Source organism: Sciurus carolinensis, chromosome 12 (genome assembly GCF_902686445.1).
Source record: "Sciurus carolinensis chromosome 12, mSciCar1.2, whole genome shotgun sequence".
Taxonomy (NCBI): Eukaryota; Metazoa; Chordata; class Mammalia; order Rodentia; family Sciuridae; genus Sciurus; species Sciurus carolinensis.
Window position 1 is genome coordinate 56,501,011 of NC_062224.1, and position 21,703 is coordinate 56,522,713.

General features: G+C 37.3%; 1 protein-coding gene across 4 annotated transcripts in view; it reads right to left on the minus strand.

The window, feature by feature from the left end:
* The window catches only part of Pld5 (phospholipase D family member 5), a 429,659-nt gene that overhangs the window by 150,893 nt on the left and 257,063 nt on the right, over positions 1-21,703 (minus strand). For 3 of the 4 annotated variants that reach the window (XM_047521653.1, XM_047521654.1, XM_047521655.1), the window contains one exon: positions 3,965-4,076. In XM_047521653.1, coding sequence (XP_047377609.1) covers positions 3,965-4,076 — 112 coding nt within the window. The remainder of the gene's footprint in view (positions 1-3,964; positions 4,077-21,703) is intronic. The other variant, XM_047521656.1, reaches the window with a different exon arrangement.

Genomic DNA, 21,703 nt, shown 5'->3' on the forward strand with positions numbered 1-21,703 from the left:
ACACTCAAGTCACAACACAATACATACTCATAAGAATGGATAAAATTAAAAAGAATATCAAATTTTGTGAGAATATGGAGCATGCCTATGGTAGTATAAACTGATACAACCACTTGGAAAGTGACTGGCATTATCTGTTGAAGTTCAACATACATATAGTCTATGTGCTGTTGGAAATTCTACTTTTGGGTAAATATCCAACAGAAATTTGTATACATGGGCACCAAAAAGAATGTATAAGAATGCTCATAATAGTATTACATATAACAACCAAATCTCCATCATCTGCAAAATAAATGCATTGTATTATATTTATACTGTGGAACACTATACAGCAATGTAAAAGAAAGTTACTACTATATGCAACATGTCTGTGTCTTATAAACCTAAAATCGAGCAAAATAACCCAGATATAAAAGAACGTGTACTCTGTGATTCTTCTTATATAAAAATCAAAGAAAGACAAGTGGTGGTGGTAGAAGTCGAAAGACTGGTTCTCTGGTTTCTCTACAAGAAAGAATGATGGAACTTTGTGAGATGCTTGCAATGTTCTACATGTCCATCTGTGAAGGGGTTATAGAGATGTGTATATTTTGTAAAACTTCACTGAACGGTTGACTTACCACTTGTGCCTTTTATTTTGTGTCTGATAGTCTTTGATAGTAATTTTTGCATAACATTTAGGCACACTCACATATACATACAACTTAGGTTGGGCTTGAGTGGGCAATAATCATGTTATGAAAAAAAATCTCTTTGGCTGTGTGGAGAGTATGTGGGGCAAAGCCTGAGAAAATTATTAAAGATCTGAAATAGAACAGTGGCAGTTGAGAAGAAAAGGTGGTATCTAGGAGAAAGACTGAGGAGCAGATTTTATAAAATATATATATATGTACCTATATATATTCACATTCATATATTTTTAAATGTGGAATTTAGTTTCTAACATGAGTGGGCAGATAGAACCTCACTTAGGGAAAGGGACAATAGCTGCTATTGTTGGGAGGTGGGGGAAAGCAACATGTGAGGTGAATTAACATACTGCATTTGATATGTTTATGAAGGATGCAGATGGAGCTGGTTTGTAAGTGACATTAAGAAAACCAATAGTAAAATCTGTTTCGAATTTATAGGGATCCTTGTGTAAAATCAAATCTCTCCCTGGGTTCAAGGACTTCATGGGAATTGTGTTTCAAAACCACCCCACCTTTGAGCCACAGCTTGAGAAGGTGGGGATGGTTGATCTTCCTGACTTCTGAGTCAAGATGAGAAGCTGTGAGAAGGGAGTGGGAGAAACTGAGTGAAGGATCTCCGGGTAGCCACATATTCAGCAACATCTAAGACAGTTGGTTATTGCCCCAGGACCCATTAGTTTTAACTTTTGGTTGAGTTTCTAAGGGCCATAGCAAGGAAAAGATGTGTGGATGTACATTCAAGAACCTAAAATCAGCAAACTACACAAACACAGCCACATCAATATTTATAGCAGCTCAGTTCACAATAGCTAGATTGTGGAACCCATCTAGATGCCCTTAAACAGATGAATAGATAAAGAAACCGTGGTATATATATACAGTGGGATATTATTCAGCCATAAAGAAGAATAGTATTATGGCATTTGCAAATAAATGGATGGAATTGGAGAATATTATGCTAAGTGAAATAAGCCAAGCCCAAAAAACCAAAGGCTGAATGTTTTCCCTGATAAGTGGAGAATGATATCTAATGGGGGTGGGGGCTGGGGAATGAGAGAATAATGGGGGAACTTTAGAATATGTAGAAGGAAATGAGAAGGACGGGGTATGAAAAATGGTGGAATGAGACAGACATCATTACCCTATGTACATGTATGATTACATGAATGGTATGAATCTACATTGTGTACAACCATAGAAATGAAATGATGTACCCCATTTGTGTACAATGAATCAAAATGCAGTCTGTAAAAAATTAAAAGCTAAATAAAAAAAAAAGAAATAACAGAACTTTCGGACTGCCTCCCCCCTTCCCAACTCATCTGCTTCTCACACTTCCAGAAAAATCAAGCCCAAAGGAGATGCAAGTGGATTTAATAAGAAATGCCTGCAAATGTAGGTGCCCTCAGTTAACCCAAAGAAATCCACTCCCAAAATGTGTGTTGGACAACAAATTCTCAGACAGTGGGAACCCAATTACATATCTTATAAGTGAGAAAAGTAATAGTACATTTCTAAGCCATGATGATTCTGGTATGTCAATCCACTGAACCTGATATGTCTAGTTTTTCAAAAATCTTTTGCTGCAGCTAGTAATCCCTGCTACTCAGAAGCTGAGGCAAGAGGATCACAAGTTCCAGGTTAGCCTTTGCAACTTAAAGAGACCCTGTCACAAAAATAAAAAATAAAAAGGGCTGTGGTGCAGCTCAGAGGTAAAGTACACATGGATTTAATCCCTAGTGTCCCTCTCCTGACACACAAATATGCTTCTCAAGTAACACAGGGAAGCATTTCAAACCCAGCAATATTACATACATTTTCTTTTCTTTTCTTTTCTTTTTTTTTTTTTGTGGTGCTGGGGATTGAACCCAGGGCCTTGTGTTTACAAGGCAAGCACTCTACCAACTGAGCTATCTCCCCAGCCCCATACATTTTCTTTGTTTTCCTATGTACAGAATAAAACGCTATGTATGGTGACAGGTTCACTATATGATTTGGACAAGTATTCCCCAAAGGATCATGTTAAAGGCTTGATCACCAGCCAGTGGCACTGTGAGGAGGTAGTGGAACCTTTAAGAGGTGGGGCCTATTAGAAGGAAATTAGGACATTGGGGGAATGTCTTTGAAGGGGATATTGGGACCAAGGCCCCTTCCTGTCTCTCTCTCTCTCACTTCCTGTCTGCTTGAGATAAACAGGCCTCTTCCACCACATGCTCCCACCATGATATTGTGCCACCAGACTCAAAAGCAACAGGGTCAAGACCATGGACTGAAGCCTCTGACACTATGAGCCACAATAAACCTTATAAGTTGATTATCTGTCTCAGGTATTTTGTTACAGTGATGCAAAACTGACCAGCACAAGGTTCATTTGCTTGCCCAAGTTAATGTCTTCTATATGTTTGTGTCATTCAATATTCTTTATTGCTTCACTTTTTCCTTCTGCAGGAGGGTAGGCCTGGTCTACTTACTACAATCTGTCCCATATTTTACAAGGTATTTTCACTTGATGTGGGGAAGACAAGTGAACATGCACAGAATGTTCAAACAGCAGATGCAGGAGACATGAGGCCATCAGGTGAACCCCTGAGACTCACTGACACATGGTGGCTTGGATACATTCACTGGTTCTCAAGTGCCAGTACTTTTTAAAGGCTTACAGTTGAGATGGTAAATTCTGGATAAAAACTTTTACAAACATTTAAAAACTGTTTAGAAGTGAGAGTTCAGTTAGAGAAGAATACAGAAAAAGAAAGTTGTGTTAGAATGATTCTCGGTCTTCGTGAGACGGTGAGACCAAATGCAAAGTGGTCATGTGAGTGGCAATCCCCTGTGGAACTAGGCAGTGCTCCATAGACTTCTAGACCTAACTTTATTATTTTAAAGATTATGTAGCATAAAGAGGGTTTTCATTTGATGAGCAAGAGAAAAACAGAAATTCATTGTTCGTTCTAATGGGAAGTGATCCTTTTTTTCTAATTACATCATTGAGGTGTTCAGAGAAGATTCTTCTTACCAATTAATTATCATTTAATGGCCAGTAGATTATTTTGCATAAGCTAATATGATAAATATATTTTTTAAATCCCAGTAGCATTGATTAGTTTCCTAATTTAAAAACTTTAATCAGGCTATTTTTCAAAGAAGAAATAAGAAGCATACTAAATGAAATGAACTGATTATAAAGAAATTATATATTATTTAAGTGAAATTCAAGGTATTTTAACAGAATACCCAGTGGTAAAGTAGCATATCAACCTTGGCCTTACCCTTTAATTTCAAGGCTTCTAATACCTTTGAATCAGCTGTCACATCACTCACTAGCTTGATTTCAATATTTTGTGAAGTCAGCTGGAGCAATTTTTCAAAAAGACGTTGGCCCTGGGAAAAAGAGTCAGAGACAAAGAAAATCAGAAAACCTAAATGTTGCAGTTTAAATAGATAAAAATAAATTCATTAAAAGTTAAAACTGTTCATTCCATTTGTAAAAGGCAAGTACTTCAATAATTGGTAATTAGAAGATTTGTGAAATTCAAGTATTTCAATAAAGAATAGAAGCATGAACATAGTTGCATTTTGTCTTTTTGAGTATTGTGCAACTCAGTAATCACTGCAATAATAATTTCAATAATACAATGCAAATTTACCTTTCTTCTACTTATTAAATCTATAGTTACCTACACATAAAGAGGTAGTACAGAATATTAAACGGTTGCATTTGGCCCAGAAAGACTGGGTTGTAGCAAGTTTTCCAAGTTACAAACTGTGTTTCTTAATCTCACTAATCTCCAGGTTCTTTCTCTATAAAATTTAGATACCCCTAATGCTTACTTCAAAAGGTGTTTGTGAAATGAAAGGAGTTAAGCAGAAGTATCCCTTAAGTGTTAGCTATTATGGGAGGGACTTATGGACACTAATCAGTTATTTATTTGAATCACTCTTCTTATTTAAAACTTGCTTTACTGAATTCAACTAATGTTCGTCTAAAAATAAGTGAACTGAAAAATAAAGGTTCTCTTTACAAGATTCTCACAGGCATATAATTGTTATAGCAAGTTTTAATCCTAGAGAGATTGAACAATAGTAGGTCCACAAGTCATTACCTGATCTCAGGTAAGGAGACTGTAATATTACTCTATTTTTCCTTGTGTTTTCATAGATTCCTTATCATAAAGGGAACTTGGCTTCTTTTATTGATTTTTCAGGGTTTTGTTGTTTTTGTTGTTGGACCACAAACACAAAAGCCTTCAAAGTTCAGATAGGCAATAAGGCTTGGGTCTTAACTGTACCCAAGAGGCAAAATCTTACCTTACTTTGATAAAAATGGGTTGTTGATAATGATTATATATAAAAGATTTGGCGATCAAGAAGAGAGAAGAGGAAATGTGGATGTAAACAGTGACTCCTGCAATTTGGCCTTAGGAAAGATCAAAGCCAGAAATGAAGAGCCTGTGGCTCTGCAGTACTGGGAGGGGGCCGATGTGCCTATGCTGGGGGACAGCTGAGAGTAGAAAGGAGTGTCTGGCACCATCCAGCTGAGCTCTATAGCCTGAAGCTGGCCACCAGAGCCAAGTCCATAGTCCTGGGTGCTGAATGAGGGTAGCAATTGCACCCCATGTCATGCATCCAATAGCAGAAATTAAGATGGCTCCACTTGAAGTGGAGCTCATCACAAGCAACCAAGTTACTCTGCACCTCAGTGCCTGGAACAGCCTCACCCCAAACCAGGCCTTCCTGGGCAGTTTATGGAGTGAGTGCATCTGACTGTTGTTTAACACCTTCTTTATAAAAGAGGCAGAAGTGCAGAGGGAGGGAAAAAGAGAGAGACAGATAGAGACAGAGACACAGACACAAAGACAGGAAAGGGAGGAAACACATCTACTCATTTTCTGATTTAAGTGTGTATGTAAATTTTAAACTTCCTATGGAGAGTTGAGGATTTGAGAGGCTTGAGTACATACTCCATGATGTGGGAGAGCCACATTACAAGGCTACATCACACGGTCTTCCTCATCGGCTTAGGTCCTCCTCCAAGGAGGTTTGATGATGTCTACATGGCCCAGATCGCCCGCCACAGCGCAGACTCATGATTAACACATATTCACAAAGGCTGTTTGTATTTTTTCTTTCACAAACATTGGTGTGTTTGGTGATACCCCATGGTTAGGTAGGCCAGTACTTTTAAATGAATTCATTTATTTTTGCTCCTATAAAAATATATTTAAAAAACATATTTAGCTCAAATAAAACACAAGGTATCATCTAACCTATCTGTATTTCCAGCTCTCTGCCTTAAACTGATTCCTTCTATGTTATTTAGTGAAATTTAACTAAAGACTAAAACACTAATGAAAGTAGAAATCCCAAAATCTGCAGATACTATTACGGTCAATAAATAAGGCATGTTTTTACATTTAGCATGTGCTGATAACATGCACTGAGAAATCTTAAAAATTTTAATCAACGCTCACTAAATGAACTTGGGCTTGGTAGAACTTCCGTCCTTGGGCTTGAGATGAAACTTCTATTAAATCTCCCATCTTCAGTGTGTCATCTTTCTGCCCAGTCATTTTTGCTATGACATTCAAAATGTAATAACTTCCAACGGTTATTAAACACCTACTCTGTACAGAGATCTGCACTGAGGCTTAGTGCTTTCTGAGTTAAATTCGCTCATCATTTTTTAATAAAGGAACAACAAAAGCCCCTTAGCTTTTAAACACCAGCAATTTAAAATCTTGCCCTTCTGTTGAAAAACATTAACCAACATCTCCAACTTAAATAAATCATCTCAAAGTGGTTCAGGCATGATGACCTACTTTAAGTCAATTTTTCATGAACTCTGCAAAAACATTATGATGGACAGTACAGTCCTGTGGAGGAAGCTATAGTCTGAGGACAGAGGTTGGGTTCAGCCCTTTGGTGACTTTGAAGGAGCTGCTTAACATAGGAGGTCTTTCCAGTTCCATAGGGAGAAAAGTCAATCTTTTTTCTCTAGCCCTCCTAGGTTCACTGCCTAGGCCCATGAATCAAACTGATAAGCAGATTAACCAGAGAAAAATAAATTTAAATTATGTACATACAAATACACACATGCATGAGAGTTCCAGAAAGAAATGAGACTCAAGGAGATGACACATGATTAAGGTTTCTTCAGACCATTTTAGGCTAGACAATGGAAAAGGGGTTTGGAGCCTCTGGGCAGGTAAGGCAAGTTACAGGAAAGTGAGGGGAGAGAAGGAGTGGTAAATTAGGGTCGTCTTGATGCTGCCCCTACAGGTCTCTCAGGTGATAAGAGTTGTCTTCAGGAGTGGTTCTCCTTCAGGAGTAGTTCTCCTCCTAATATGGAGATGCTTCTTACAAATGGAAGTTTTCTTTCTTTTTATTTATTTATTTTGATTTGAAATTCTACTGAAATTTTATTCTTTTGTATTTTTATTAATTTATTTTTTATTGTAAACAAATTGGGTACAACTTGTTTCTCTGTTTGGGAAGTTTTCTTTATGAATGTAAATTTCCTTTGCAGAAAGGAAAATATATACTCTATTTTTAGGCAGTTGGGGAGAGGTAAGGAGTTTCTCCAATAGATATTGGATCTCAGTTGCTTTTAGCTCCAAAGGCATACTCTTCTTTGGCATGCAGATTATTTGTAGGACAGCATATTCTGATACTTTTCAATCTCAAGAACATGAGGTTATAAATACTGCTGGCATCTGTTGACCCAAAACTACTGATGGAAGGATGAAATGCCCAATTATAACATGAAGGGGGAAAGCAAAACTATCAAAAGGAAACAAGAAGAAAGTCATGCTCAGTAAGATGAGTTCTGAGGAGTATTTCGAATATGCTGGTGGTTTTCAAGCTTGTATTAGCAGTTGAATTATTTGTTCAAATAAAAATTACGCTTAACATCTTCTCTCATCTCTCTCTGTTCTCCTGTGCAGAATTGCTATACTTCAGAGAACACAACTGGAAGAACACTAGTGAGGTATACTTTCAAGATACTGAACTTTCGAGATACTGAGATTTCACACAAAATGAGAATGTCAGAGCTGGAAGATATGTTAGCCATCCATAGTTTATCAATCACCTTTCTTTCAAAATGAGGACAGAGGCACAAGAAAGTTGAATGTTGTGCTAATGTCACACAGCTTGCTGAAGGTAAAGTCAGGTCTATGTTTCTCTTCTGGATTCAGTGTCATTCTCTGTATGTGGCCATTTTGCTATGCAATTAAAGAACAGTATGACCATTGTTGAAGCCCATATTAGTGACCCAAGCACCAAATGGAAGAAATATCTCCAAGCAGTCTCACACACACACATACACACACACACACACACAAGGATAAGGGAGAAAAAGGCTTACAAGTAAATTAAAAAGATATAACATGGCTAGTAGGTGCATTGGAAGAAAAAAAGAGGCAAAAAAAAAAAAAAAAGTAAATCTGAAATAGTAGAAAAAAGTTGAGGATAGACCAGAATCTAAGAAGAGTTGAAAAAATACCTGAAAATGGAGGTGCTTTTGATGTAGACATACATCTAGGCATGTTCTAGAAAATAACTGGACATCAAAAGAAAGAGAAAATTCTTATAAACTTCCATCCAAAAGAAAAAAAAAGTTATCAAGGAAAACATATCAAAGAGACTGGCATAGAACTAACCATCTACAACACCAAGATGCTCCATGACAGGCAGACTCAAGCCCAAGAATCCTTTCCCCACACAATGAGTTTGCCAGCTAGGGTAAGAGAAAGAAATATTTGTAGATATACTGTATTGCCTCCAAAACTCACATGAGGAATAGATTTAAGAAAGGAGTCCAACCAAACAGTAAATAAAACTGAAGACCATCAAAGACGATGAAGAGGAAAAGAAATGAATGGCAAGAAATGTTACAGGTATAAAGGCTTGGGACACTTGCCCCAAAAAGGATTCTTAATAGGAGGACACATAACAGGAGAAGTCTATTAAAAATCTATCACGTGCATTTGTGTGTGTGTGTATCAGGGATTGAACCTAGGGACACTTAACCACTGAGTCACATCCCCAGACCTTCTAAATTTTTTTATTTAGAGGCAAGGTCTTGCTAAGTTGCTTAGGGCCTTGCTCAGTTCTGAGGCTGGCTTTGAACTTGCATTCCTCCTACCTCAGCCTTCTGAGCCACTGGGATTACAGGGGTGCGCCACTGTGTCTGGCTAATGCACGCTTTTGGTGGAGGTGATATTTTCCCAATGGGGCTGAAAACTGGTTCTTGGGTGAAGATGAATGTTGCTCTCTGTTGTGGTTTGGTGTCCCCCAAAAGCTTATGTGTGAGATAATGCAAGAAGGTTTAGAGGAGAAATGATTCGGTTATGAGAGCCTTAACTCATAACCCAGCCAGTGAATTAATTCCTTGTTGGGGATTAACTGAGTGGTAATTCAAGGTAGGTAAAGTGTGGCTGGAGGAGGTGGGTCATTGGGGGTGTGCCTTTGGGGTTTATATTTTCTATCTGGTAAGCAGAGTCTCTCTCTCTCTCTCTTTCTCTCTGCTTTCTGATCATCATAAAAGCTACTTCCCTCTGCCACACTCTTTTTGCCTCACCTCAAGCCTTAGGGAATGGAGTCAGCTGCCCCTGGACTGAGACCCCTGAAACCATTTGGGACTGAGCCCCAAATAAATTATTCCTCCTCTAATTGTGTTAGTCAGGTCTTTTAGTCACAGCAGTGAAAAAGCTGACTAAAACACTCTTCTTATCATTAACACATAGTTTTACATACAGTACATATACAGTACATTTGTGTATTAAAAATTCAGGGGGGAGGGAGGATTCATGGAAAAAGATCCTAAAAAGGTTTCTAGGTAAAGTGATAATGAGGATTTTGTTTTGTTTTGTTTTGTTTTGTTTTTGGTAGCAGGTATTGAACCCAGGGGTGCTTAACCACTGGACTACCATCTCAGTTCATTTTAGTTTTTATTTGTGACAGGGCTTTGCTAAGTTGCTGAGGCTGGCCTTGAACTTTCAATCCTCCTGTTTCAACCTCCCGAGTTGTTGGGACTACAGGCATACAGAATAGAATTAAGTGTGCAAGAGAGTTTCACAGAGGATACAGAAATGGTACGCACTAGGGAAAGTGATAATGAAAATAACATTTAAGAAACAGTGATCTGCAAACAAAAGGATAAATAATGTCAGTAAAGAACAGAAGAAGAACAGAGAAGGACAACACACTAGATTGAAAAGTAGGCCATTATTATGTAATGGCAAACTTTATGGAGTTTGGACAGTAACAAATTAATATGCATCAGACAGTACAGCAAGTAAATATATAAAGCAAATACTAATATAAATGCAATTAAAAATGTGATATAATAAAATACTGTAAAATATATCTTCCCAAATTGGGCAAATCTAAAAGAAAATAAATGGGAATACATGAAAATTAAATAATACTGTCAATAAACTTGATTATGAGCACACATTTTTATATATTTCTTATTCTATATACCATATTCCCTCAGAACCACATTTTGTCTATCTACGGAACATTTATAAAAGTCTGTCTTGTAACTGCCAATAAGAAGTCTGAACAAGTAGCCAGGCATAGTAGTACATGCCTATAATCCCAGCAGCTTGGGAGGCTGAGACAGGATGATCACAAGTTCAAAGCCAGGCTCAGCAACCTAGCAAGGCCCCCCCAGTAACTTAGCGAGACCCTGTCTCAAAATAAAAAATAAAAAATCTGACAGAATGAATGAGCTGGGGGTAGCAGTACATGCCTGTAATCCCAGCTATTCAAGAGGCTAAGGTAGGAGGATCTCAAGTTCTCAAAATAAAATAAAAAGGACTGGGGATATAGCTTAGTGGTAGAGTGTTTGCCTATCATACATGAACCCCTGGGTTCAATCTGTAGTAGTAAAGCAAAAAATTATAATGAGATATTCTATGTGCTTCATTCTCTGTTCATAATCTAACAAAATGGAAAAAGAAAACCAGATTGTTAACATGTTACTCATAAAACGAATATTACCTCCTTGGAAACTGAACAACTCGCTATTAAATTATCCTAACAGTGGAGGAGAAAAAAGAGTAAGTTAATTCTATAGAAAGCTATAAATAGGTAAGCATTTCACAGCAAAACCATGAAATGAAGCAATATCTACTGTCAGAAAGAAATTGATAACTCTGTCTACAGTGTTACAAAAAAGAACATACTAAAAAGTCATAGTGGTCAACATGGTGAAAGCATAAGAATAGAATAAATAGAATTAAGAAGAATAGAACAGAATAGAATTAAGTGTGTAAGAGATCTTCACAGAGGATCCAGAAATGGTATGCACAGATTTTTATCAATAGCAAAGATTATGTTTTAATTTTATGTGTAAAGGATAAAATGGTTTCATTCGGCACAAGTGGAAGGAAAGATCCCTGGATTATACCACATATAAAATATCGACAGTCATAATGAGGATGTGCTACTACTGTAAACTCTAGGCAACCACATGAACAGTCTTGGAGTGGGGGAACCTTGACCAAGTTGTAGTAGGCTATAGAATGATCCATGGCTATCAGGTCCTAATCTCCAGAACCTAACAGTGTTAGCTTATTTAAAACAGAATCTGAAGATGTGATTAAATTAAAGGGTTTATGACAAGGAGATTATCCTAGATTATCTGAGGATAATCCTAAATGCAATCACCAGTACACTTAACAAGATAGAGGCAGGAGGGGAACTTGACATAACAAAAGGAGAAGCCAATGTGAAGGTAGAGAGATTTGAACACACTAGCCTGGAAGACTGCAGAATGTAGGAATGCAGGCAGCCACCAGAAGGTGAAGAGACGAGGACTGATTCTCCCCTAGAGTCTCTACAGGGGCCATCTCCCTGCTGACACCTTAGGTTCAGCCCATTGAAACAGGACACCTGACCTCCAGAACTGTGAGAATGCACATTTCCAATGCTTTAAAGCAAAAAGTCTGTGGAAATTTGTTACAATGGTCACAAAACCAAAACCAAACCAAAAAAAAAAAAAAAAAAAAAAAAAAGAATACTTAAGGTAGATATGTAGAAGTAATAAAATATATGTGTGTGTGTGTATATATATGTATGGAAGGGAAGGGAGTGGGAAGAGGGAGCGGGAAGGGGAAGGAGAGGTACTAGAGTCTGAATTAGAAAAGATACATTCTATGCTTGTATAATTATGTCAAAATGGATTCTACTGTCATGTATAAATAAAAAGAACCAATTTTTAAAAAGGTACCACGAGGTTAATAAAAAGCAACAAATTTGGAATATTTGTTATGCAAATAAGAGATGAAGGGTTAATAACTGTACTCTTCAAAAATATATCAAAAATTAATAAGATAAGGTCAACCATCCAATAAAATGTGAGGCAAAGTATGAGATTAGGCATGCCTAGGGAAAGCAAGCCTACATGTCCAGCAGACCTAAGGGGATGCTTTATATAGTCAAGCAAAGCTTTAAATGGGACAGCGAAAAGCTCAATCTCTTTCCACTCAGAGGCTGAAGACCATTTAAGAGCATCAACGTTTACTCTTATCAGCAATTTGGGGAAAAGAAACTTTAACATATTGCTTCCTCCTACCCAGGAGACTCCTATCTAAAAATGTATAACAAAGAAGTATAAGCACCAGTGTGTGTGTGTGTGTGTGTGTGTGTGTGTGTGTGTGATTCTATGAGCATGGAAAAATGCAGAAGGATTCATATTGGATATGCTATTGTGCTATTTGTGTGTGCTATTATCCTTCCTTAAATGTACATTTATATACATATACATTATATGTACTCTTATATGCATGCATAATTATGTACTATATATATTATATAAATATAAATGTGCATTTAAAGAAAGTTTAAGTCAAATTAAAATGAAATATGACTTATTAAACATATTAATCATTCAGTGAGAAAAAAATTAGGATTTATTTTAAACTATAGTATTTTTTGAAGCAATACGCCTGCCTTTATTCATTTATTTATTTATTTATTGAAATTTGTGACTAAAGAATTAAGACCATATGTATACAGAGTCCCTTTGGACTCATGTCATTAGTTTATTTATTTAACCAATTAATTCAACTTACTATAAAATTGATGTTGTATATATTTGCTTGCATTTTAAAGTTTATTTACTTATTTTTTTAATTTTTATTTTTACAGGCTGCATTTTGATTCATTGTACACAAATGGGGTGCAATTTTTTATTTCTATGGTCGTACACAATGTAGATTCACACCATTCATGTAATCATACATGTACATAGTGTAATACTGTCTGTCTCAGTCTACCGTCTTTCCTTCCCTCACCCATCCCGCCCCATTTTTCTCTACATCATCCAAAGTTGCATTTTACAGTTTATAAGATATACAAACTGAAACACTGAACAAAGACACAACAGGATACAAATATTAATATATTATTTGCTTGTAGATTAGTCAGTGTAAATTTTTATTTTCAAATGCCCTTGAGACAGGGAGATGTGTCTTCTAAGCAAATTCATTCAACACATTTACTGGTTACCTACTACATGCCAGGGACTGGATAAGTTGGATATCAAGTGTGGAAGAAGCAAATAAGGAAGCAAATGCAGCCTGATGTGACAAATTCCAGGACGGAGGAAGTACAGATCTAGGGGGAAACGAATAACCAGCCGAAGGCCCTCAGGGAAATTCCCCATAGGGAGCAAGGGAAATGGGGATATTCCAGGCAGAAACCTGTTGCAGAGTGCAAGTGGAAACAAAAGCTCGAGAAGAAAGTAGGGACAGGAAGTTTTGACCTCATCTAGAAAGGTATGTGGGCCTCAGAGGGTTTTATGCAATCACGATCAACTTTTTGCTCTAGGGCTGAAGGTGTAGCTCAGCGGGAGAACTCCCTGAGTTCCATCCCCATACTGTGAAAAAACAAAAAAAAGTATGTGTGTGTGTGCACTGCTCAAAAAAATACATACATATGAATATATTATATGTATATGTACATATATGTATATTTGCTCAGAGTCACATATATATTTGCTACATTTGTAAATTAGCAAAAAGAAAAAATTATTTTGAATAAAAATATTTACTGTAGCAGCATTTATTCAGAAAAGGGGGGAGAAGAACTTTGAGGCCCCATAATAGAAATAGTTACATAAATTTAATATATATATATGTATGTATATATTTATAAATATATTTATATATTTATATATGTATATTTCTAAAAAAGAAGTTGATGCAAATTATGGAATGATTGACACAGGGAAAAACTGGGTGATTTAAAATACATTTAAAATGTTGGAGATAATGTGGCCTGTGACAGAGTCGTTCTTTGACAACAAAACGAAACAAAACAAAACTGGAGGGAATCCAGGTATTTGTGAGATACAACAGTGGGACGTGCAACGAGTAGACTTGGGGTTTGAGGCAGAGGGTGGAGCTGGGGATGGTAGCTGGATCCTCAGGATCTGCCACTGGAAATACAGACTTCTTCATTCAAAGCCAGAAGGTGTGCCCACTGCCTCTCTTCATCAAAGCCTTGAGATCATGAATCACAGAGCTTCAGGAGTTTAGACAGTGCCACAGGCCCAGCTCCTTGATACCAGCAGAAAGTGTGTGCTGTGAAGATGAGCAGGCTGCCCATACACTGGTTAGTAACAGGCCCGTCTCATTGGGAGCTTTAATTATTCTGAATAGTTAATTATCAAGATCCTGCCTAATGATGGTTATCTCAATTATGCATCCCACGAGCATGAAGATAGCAGGGGCAGATGAAGAGAGATGAATAGGCTCATAATGCCAATATGGGCTAGGAAATAGCAAGGAATTAATATTGGGAGCTGCTTGTTTGTAACAAGGCCCTGAGCAGCTGAAATCCTGCAGAAGCATGAAAGTAGTTTGGGGATTGCTTGAGCATACACTCTAGCTACAAAGGATAGGCAGATAATGTTATCTTGGCCCTGTAATCAGCAGTGTGTCTGGAAGAGTGGCTTCCCTAGACCAGCACCATCCCTTTGCTGCAGAAAAAAGAGGTGCGACTGGGACCAGAATGCTTCCACAATTACTTGTTCCTAGTGGGGAGAGGGACTTACAAAGAATAGGGGCAGAAGTCCTTCAAAACCTCCCTCTGAGGAGACTGCAGCAACGCAGGGAGCGACAATGAGCATGCCCCACAGGCTCCCCGAAAATCCCATGGTCCTAAAGCAGCTGAGGATCCTTAGCCTAATAATTCCACTTCTGAGACTTGACCCTGAGCAAATTAGCAAAAAGAAAAAAATCCTTTAGGACAAACATATTTACTGTAGCAGCATTTATTCAGAAAAGTGCGTGGAGCACTATAATGCCCCATAATAGAAATAGTTATATTAAGGTCTGGTATTGTGATAACCTCCTGCATCACTCTTCCTGCCCAGGAGTGCTTTGGTTATTCTGTTTCTCTTATACCTCCAGATGAATTTCATGATTGCTTCTCTATTTCCATGAGGTACCTCATTGGGATTTTAATTGAAATTGCATTGAATCTGTATAGTGCCTTTGGTAAAATGGTCATTTAGACAATATTAATTCTGCCTATCCAAGAGCATGGGAGAACTTTCCATCTTCTAAGGTTTTCTTTAATTTCTTTCTTTAGTGTTCTGTCGTTTTCATTGTAGCGGTCTTTCACCTCTTTTGTTAGATTGATTCCCAAGTATTTTATAATTTTTTTTTATTGTAAACAAATGGGATACACGTTGTTTCTCTGTTTGTACATGGCGTAAAGGCATATCATTTGTGTAATCATAAATTTACATAGGGTAATGTTGTTTGATTCATTCTGTTATTTTTTCCCTTCCCCCCACCCCTCCCACCCCTCTTTTCCCTCTATATAGTCCTTCCTTCCTCCATTCTTGCCCCCCTCCCTAACCCTAACTCTAACCCTAACACTAACCCCTCCCACCCCCCATTATGTGTCATCATCCACTTATTAGTGATATCATTCATCCTTTGGTTTTTTGAGATTGGCTTATGTCACTTAGCATGATATTCTCCAATTTCATCCATTTGCCTGCAAATGCCATAATTTTATCATTCTTTATGGCTGAGTAATATTCCATTGTATATATATATACCACAGCACTAACTTTTTGTTGTTATTTTTGTGATCACTGATAAATTGTAGATTTTTTTACTGCAGCCAAAACAAAGCCAATTAATATAATATACACACACAAAAAAATATCATCGTAGGACCACTACCCGATCAGGACAAAACATTACCAGCATCAATCTTCCCTGTGTTCTTCCAATTGTATGCTTTTCCTTTTCCCCAAAGGTGAATATCCTAATAATAACATAAAGATATAGTGACCTTAAAGAACTGAAGCTGAGCATTGGAACCAGATGTTATGCCAACCAATGTCATTTAACTCTTGTCTTTCATAATCATCAGGTGAACTATGTTTTCTTTCATGACATGAAAGACATGATTTTGGAGATCAGCAAGAGGGCCTTGGGGCAACTTGCTTTGTTTAAGATGTCAGTAGATATATTAGGTGAACTAATCAGTGACAAAAATTGCCAGACTTAATAATAATCTTTGGTCTTAAAATCTGCAGAACTGGAAAACATCTTATGACTGAGGTGATGAAGATCAGGTATGCACCATTTGGTCACAAACCTCCACCTGTGAGAAGGCACCTGCCAATCAGCCATCACTCATCTTCCATATAAACTACTCTTAAATCAGCTTTCCAGCTGGGTGATCCTTTAGGATGCTGATTCACCCTCTTCCAATCAGCCAGCTCACCCTAACATTCTTTTCCTGACACTGCCTTGCCTCTCAACCAATTGGTTTCCGTTGTGGGGCAAACAGACTGAGCCTTTGGACATCCCTATCTTTTATGAGCTCTGTTTTCTATTGTTTTACAAGCATTATCTAATCAAATTTTCAAAGCAATGAGTGAGGCCATTATCAGACATATTTTATAGATGAAGAAGTTGAGGATCAGAGAAGTTTTGACACTGGTTCAGTGTAACCACAACAACTAAACCATTAGCTATGTTAAATACATTTAATATCTATGGTTTGGTTAAATGTCCCCCAAAGGTCCATGTGTAAAAGGCTTGGTCCTCAGAGTGGCACTATTGGGAGATGGTGGAAGCTAGTGGTAGTAGCTTATATTTGAGCATTCCTTATATTCCTGGATTCTGGAGCCTGTGTCATATTTATGTGGTGGTCCCACTTGGCACCACCATGGGGTATGTCCTCAAAGGGGAATGTGAGACCCTGGGCTCTTCCTCTTCTGCTTTCCAGCTCATGTGGTGAGCAATATTTTCCACCATATGCTTGCCATGATGTGATGCCTCATCAGAGACCCAAAACCAATGGGCCATTCAATCATGGACTGGAGCCTCCTAAACTGTGGCCCACAATAAGCCCTTTCTCTTTAGAAGTTAGTTTTCTTCAGGTATTTTGTTATAGTGATATGAAACTGACCAATATACTTATCATCTTTATGCTATATGCCTTCTAACTCTGCTAGTTTGTCTTTGCTATGAAATCAAGTTCTGAGCATTGAATTTAAGAAAATAACCCATTCTGAACTGAGTCAATTAACAGATAAGCATTAGTATATATTGCAAATATGGTTTCATTAAGTTATACATGTTTTGCTTCTCCCTTTGAGATAAGGCACAATGTGGGGAGTTGTCATAATACTATAGAAATAAATGTGTACCAACTCTCAGGATCTATATCAACATCAAAGATGTTTCCCAGGCTATGTAAGAATACTCTGCTTTCCTGGACTGCACTACTCAAAAAATTTCATCTAAAGGATCCAATCTCCATCTCCTATGCTTATCTCTTTTCAGGCAAAAGGAAAAGTAGGATATGCTGTGATTTTATTCTTCTTGGGTTAAAAATAATCACTAAGAATAGAAATTTTAATTAACTATTTTGTGACCAGGCCACAGGATGACTAGATATTTTATTAGACAAATCATAAGGATGTCTGCAAAATAAACATGACAAAGAAAGTTTTATAAATTAGATGAAACAAAAGCCCTTGTCTGTTGGTTAAATTACACTGATAGCCAGTTAGGAAGAATGAACACTGAGAGGAGGGAATGAGTGGGATATAAGACAGCACCTGGAGACCTGAGTCACATGGGTGCAGCTACATGAATCAGACAGCAGGGAGAATTCCACCAACATCCAAGTAAGAGAGCTGAACATTGCCAGGTCCTAAGAGACTTCAATGTGAAACAAAAACAGAGGAGCTAAAACCCAACCGACAATCAGTAAAAATCGGAAGTGACTCTAGTTACTTCCCACGTGTTCAAGATTGAAGATGTGAGTTGTCCAGGGGGATACGCATGTATTATTGTTGTTGTTGTTGTTTTATTTTATTTTATTTTTTTAAATTTATTTTTATTGTAAACAAATGGGATACATGTTGTTTCTGTTTGTACATGGAGTAACGGCATACCATTTGTGTAATCATACATTTACATAGAGTAATGATTCATTCCGTTATTTTTTTCCTTTCGCCCCACCCCTCCCACCTCTCTTTTCCCTATATACAGTCCCTCCTTCCTCCATTCTTGCCCCCCTCCAATCCCCCATTATGTGTCATCATCTGCTTATCAGTGCGATCATTCGTCTTTTGGATTTTTGAGATTGGCTTATCTCACTTAGCACGATATTCTCCAATTTCATCCATTTGCCTGGAAATGCCATAATTTTATTATTCTTTATAGCTGAGTAATATTCCATTGTATATATATACCACAGTTTCTTTATCCATTCATCAATTGAAGGACATCTAGGTTGGTTCCACAGTCTGGCTATTGTGAACTGAGCAGCTATGAACATTGATGTGGCTGTATCTCTGTAGTTTGCTGATTTTAAGTCCTTTGGGTATAGGCTGAGGAGTGGGATAGCTGGGTCAAATGGTAGGTTCATTCCAAGTTTTCTAAGGAGTCTCCACACTGCTTTCCAGAGTGGCTGCACTAATTTGCAGCCCCACCAGCAATGTATGAGTGCACCTTTTTCCCCACATCCTCTCCAACACCTATTATTGCTTGTATTCTTGATAATCGCCATTCTAATTGGGGTGAGATGGAATCTTAGGGTAGTTTTGATTTGCATTTCTCTTATTACTAAAGATGGTGAACATTTTTTCATATGTTTGTTGATTGCTTGTAGATCTTCTTCTGTGAAGTGTCTGTTCATATCCTTAGCCCATTTGTTGATTGGGTTATTTGTATTCTTGGTGTAGAGTTTTTTTGAGTTCTTTATAGATGATTCTGGAGATTAGTGCTCTATCTGAAGTATGAGTGGCAAAGATATTTTCCCACTCTGTAGGCTCTCTCTTCGCATTGCTGATAGTTTCCTTTGCTGAGAGAAAGGTATTTATTTTGAATCTATCCCAGTTATTGATTCTTGCTTTTATTTCTTGTGCTATGGGAGTCCTGTTAAGGAAGTCTGATCCTAAGCCAACAAGGTGAAGATTTGGACCTACTTTTTCTTCTATAAGATGCAGGGTCTCTGGTCTGATTCCGAGGTCCTTGATCCATTATGAGATGATTTTTGTGCAGGGTGGGAGATAGGCGTTTAGTTTCATTCTGTTGCATGTGGATTTCCAGTTTTCCCAGCACCATTTGTTGAAGAGGCTCTTTTCTCCATTGCATATTTTTGGCCCCTTTGTCTAGTATTAGAAAACTGTATTTATTTAGGTTTGTGTCTGGATCCTCTATTCTGTACCATTGACCTACCTGTCTATTTTGGTGCCAATACCATGCTGTTTTTGTTACTATTGCTTTGTAGTAGAGTTGAAGTTCTGGTATTGCGATACCCCCCGTTTCATTCTTCCTGCTAAGGATTGCTTTAGCTATTCTGGGTTTCTTATTCTTCCAGATGAATTTCATGATTGCTTGCTCTATTTCTGTAAGGTACGTCATTGGGATTTTAATTGGAATTGCACTCAACCTGTATAGAACTTTTGGTAGTATGGCCATTTTCACAATATTAATTCTGCCTATCCAAGAACATGGGAGATCTTTCCATCTTCTAAAGTCTTCCTTAATTTCTTTCTTCAATGTTTTGTAGTTTTCATTGTAGAGATTTTTATCTCTTTGGTTAGATTGATTCCCAAGTAGTTTTTTCTTTGAGGCTATTGCAAATGGAGTTGTTTTCCTCATTTCCCTTTCAGCTATTTTGTCGCTTGCATATAAAAATGCTTTAGATGTATACCTGTTGATTTTATAGCCTGCTATTTTGCTGAATTCATTGATGAGGTCTAGAAGTTTTCTGGAGGAGGTTTTTGGATCCTCTAAATATAGAATCATGTCATCCACAAATAGTGACAGCTTAAGTTCCTCTTTTCCTATTCGTATCCCTTTAATTTCTTTGATCTGCCTAATTGCTCTGGCTTGAGTTTCGAGGACAATGTTGAATAGAAGTGGTGAAAGAGGACATCCCTGTCTTGTTCCTCTTTTTAAAGGGAATGGTTTCAGTTTTTCTCCATTAAGAATGATGTTGGCCATGGGCTTAGCATAAATAGCCTTTACAATGTTCAGGTATGTTCCTACTATCCCTATTTTTTCTAGTGTTTTGAGCATGAAGGGGTGTTGTATTTTGTCGAACGCTTTTTCTGCATCAATTGAAATAACCATATGATTCTTATCCTTAAGTCTATTGACATGATGGATTACGATTATTGATTTACAAATGTTAAACCATCCTTGCATTTCAGGGATGAACCCCACTTGATCGTGGTGCACAATTTTCTTAATATGTTTTTGGATACGGTTTGACAATATTTTGTTAAGGATCTTTGCATCTATATTCATCAAGGATATTGGTCTAAAATTTTCTTTCCTTGATGTGTCTTTGCCTGGTTTGGGTATGAGGGTGATATTAGCTTCATAGAATGAGTTCGGTATGGTACCCTCCTTTTCTATTTCCTGGAATACTTTGAGGAGTATTGGAATGAGTTCTTTGAAGGTCTTGTAGAACTTGGCTGAGAATCCATCTGGTCCTGGGCTTTTCTTGGATGGAAGATTTTTAATGGTTTCTTCTATTTCATTGCTTGATATTGATCTGTTTAAATTGTGTATGTCCTCCTGGTTCAGTTCAGGAGGAGCATATGTCTCTAGAAATTGGTCAATGTCTTTGTTAGTTTCTATTTTGTTGGAATACAGATTTTCAAAGTAGCTTCTCATTATGTTTCTGTATCTCAGAGGTGTCTGTTGTGATATTTCCTTTTGCATCATGTATTTTAGTAATTTGAGTCTTCTCTCTCCTTCTCTTTGTTAGTGTGGCTAAGGGTTTGTCTATTTTGTTTACTTTTTCAACGAACCAACTTTTTATTTTGTCAATTTTTTGAATAGTTTCTTTTGTTTCAATTTCATTGATCTCAGTTCTGTTTTTAATTATTTCCTGTCTTCTACTACTTTTGCTGTTATTCTGTTCTTCTTTTTCTAGGGCTTTGAGCTATAATGTTAGGTCATTTAGTTGTTGACTTTTCATTCTTTTCTGGAATGCGCTCCATGCAATGAATTTTCCTCTTAGTACCGCTTTCATAGTGTCCCAGAGATTCTGATATGTTGTATCGTCATTCTCATTGACCTCTAAGAATTTTTTAATCTCCTACCTGATGTTTTTTGTTATCCATGTTTCATTCAATAGCATATTATTTAGTCTCCAGGTATTGGAGTAATTTCCCTTTTTTATTTTTCATTGATTTCTACTTTCAGTCCATTTTGATCTGATAGAACACAAGGCAGTATCTCTATTTTTTTGCATTTCCTAAGGGCTGCTTTGTGGCATAACATATGGTCTATTTTTGAGAAGGTTCCATGTGCTGCTGAGAAGAAAGTGAATCTGCTCGTTGATGGATGGAATATTCTATATATGTCTATTAAGTCTAGGTTATTGATTGTGTTATTGAGTTCTATGGTTTCTTTGGTTGGATTTTGTTTGGAAGATCTATCTAGTGGTGACAGTGGTGCGATAAAGTCACCCAGAATTATTGTGTTGTGGTCTAT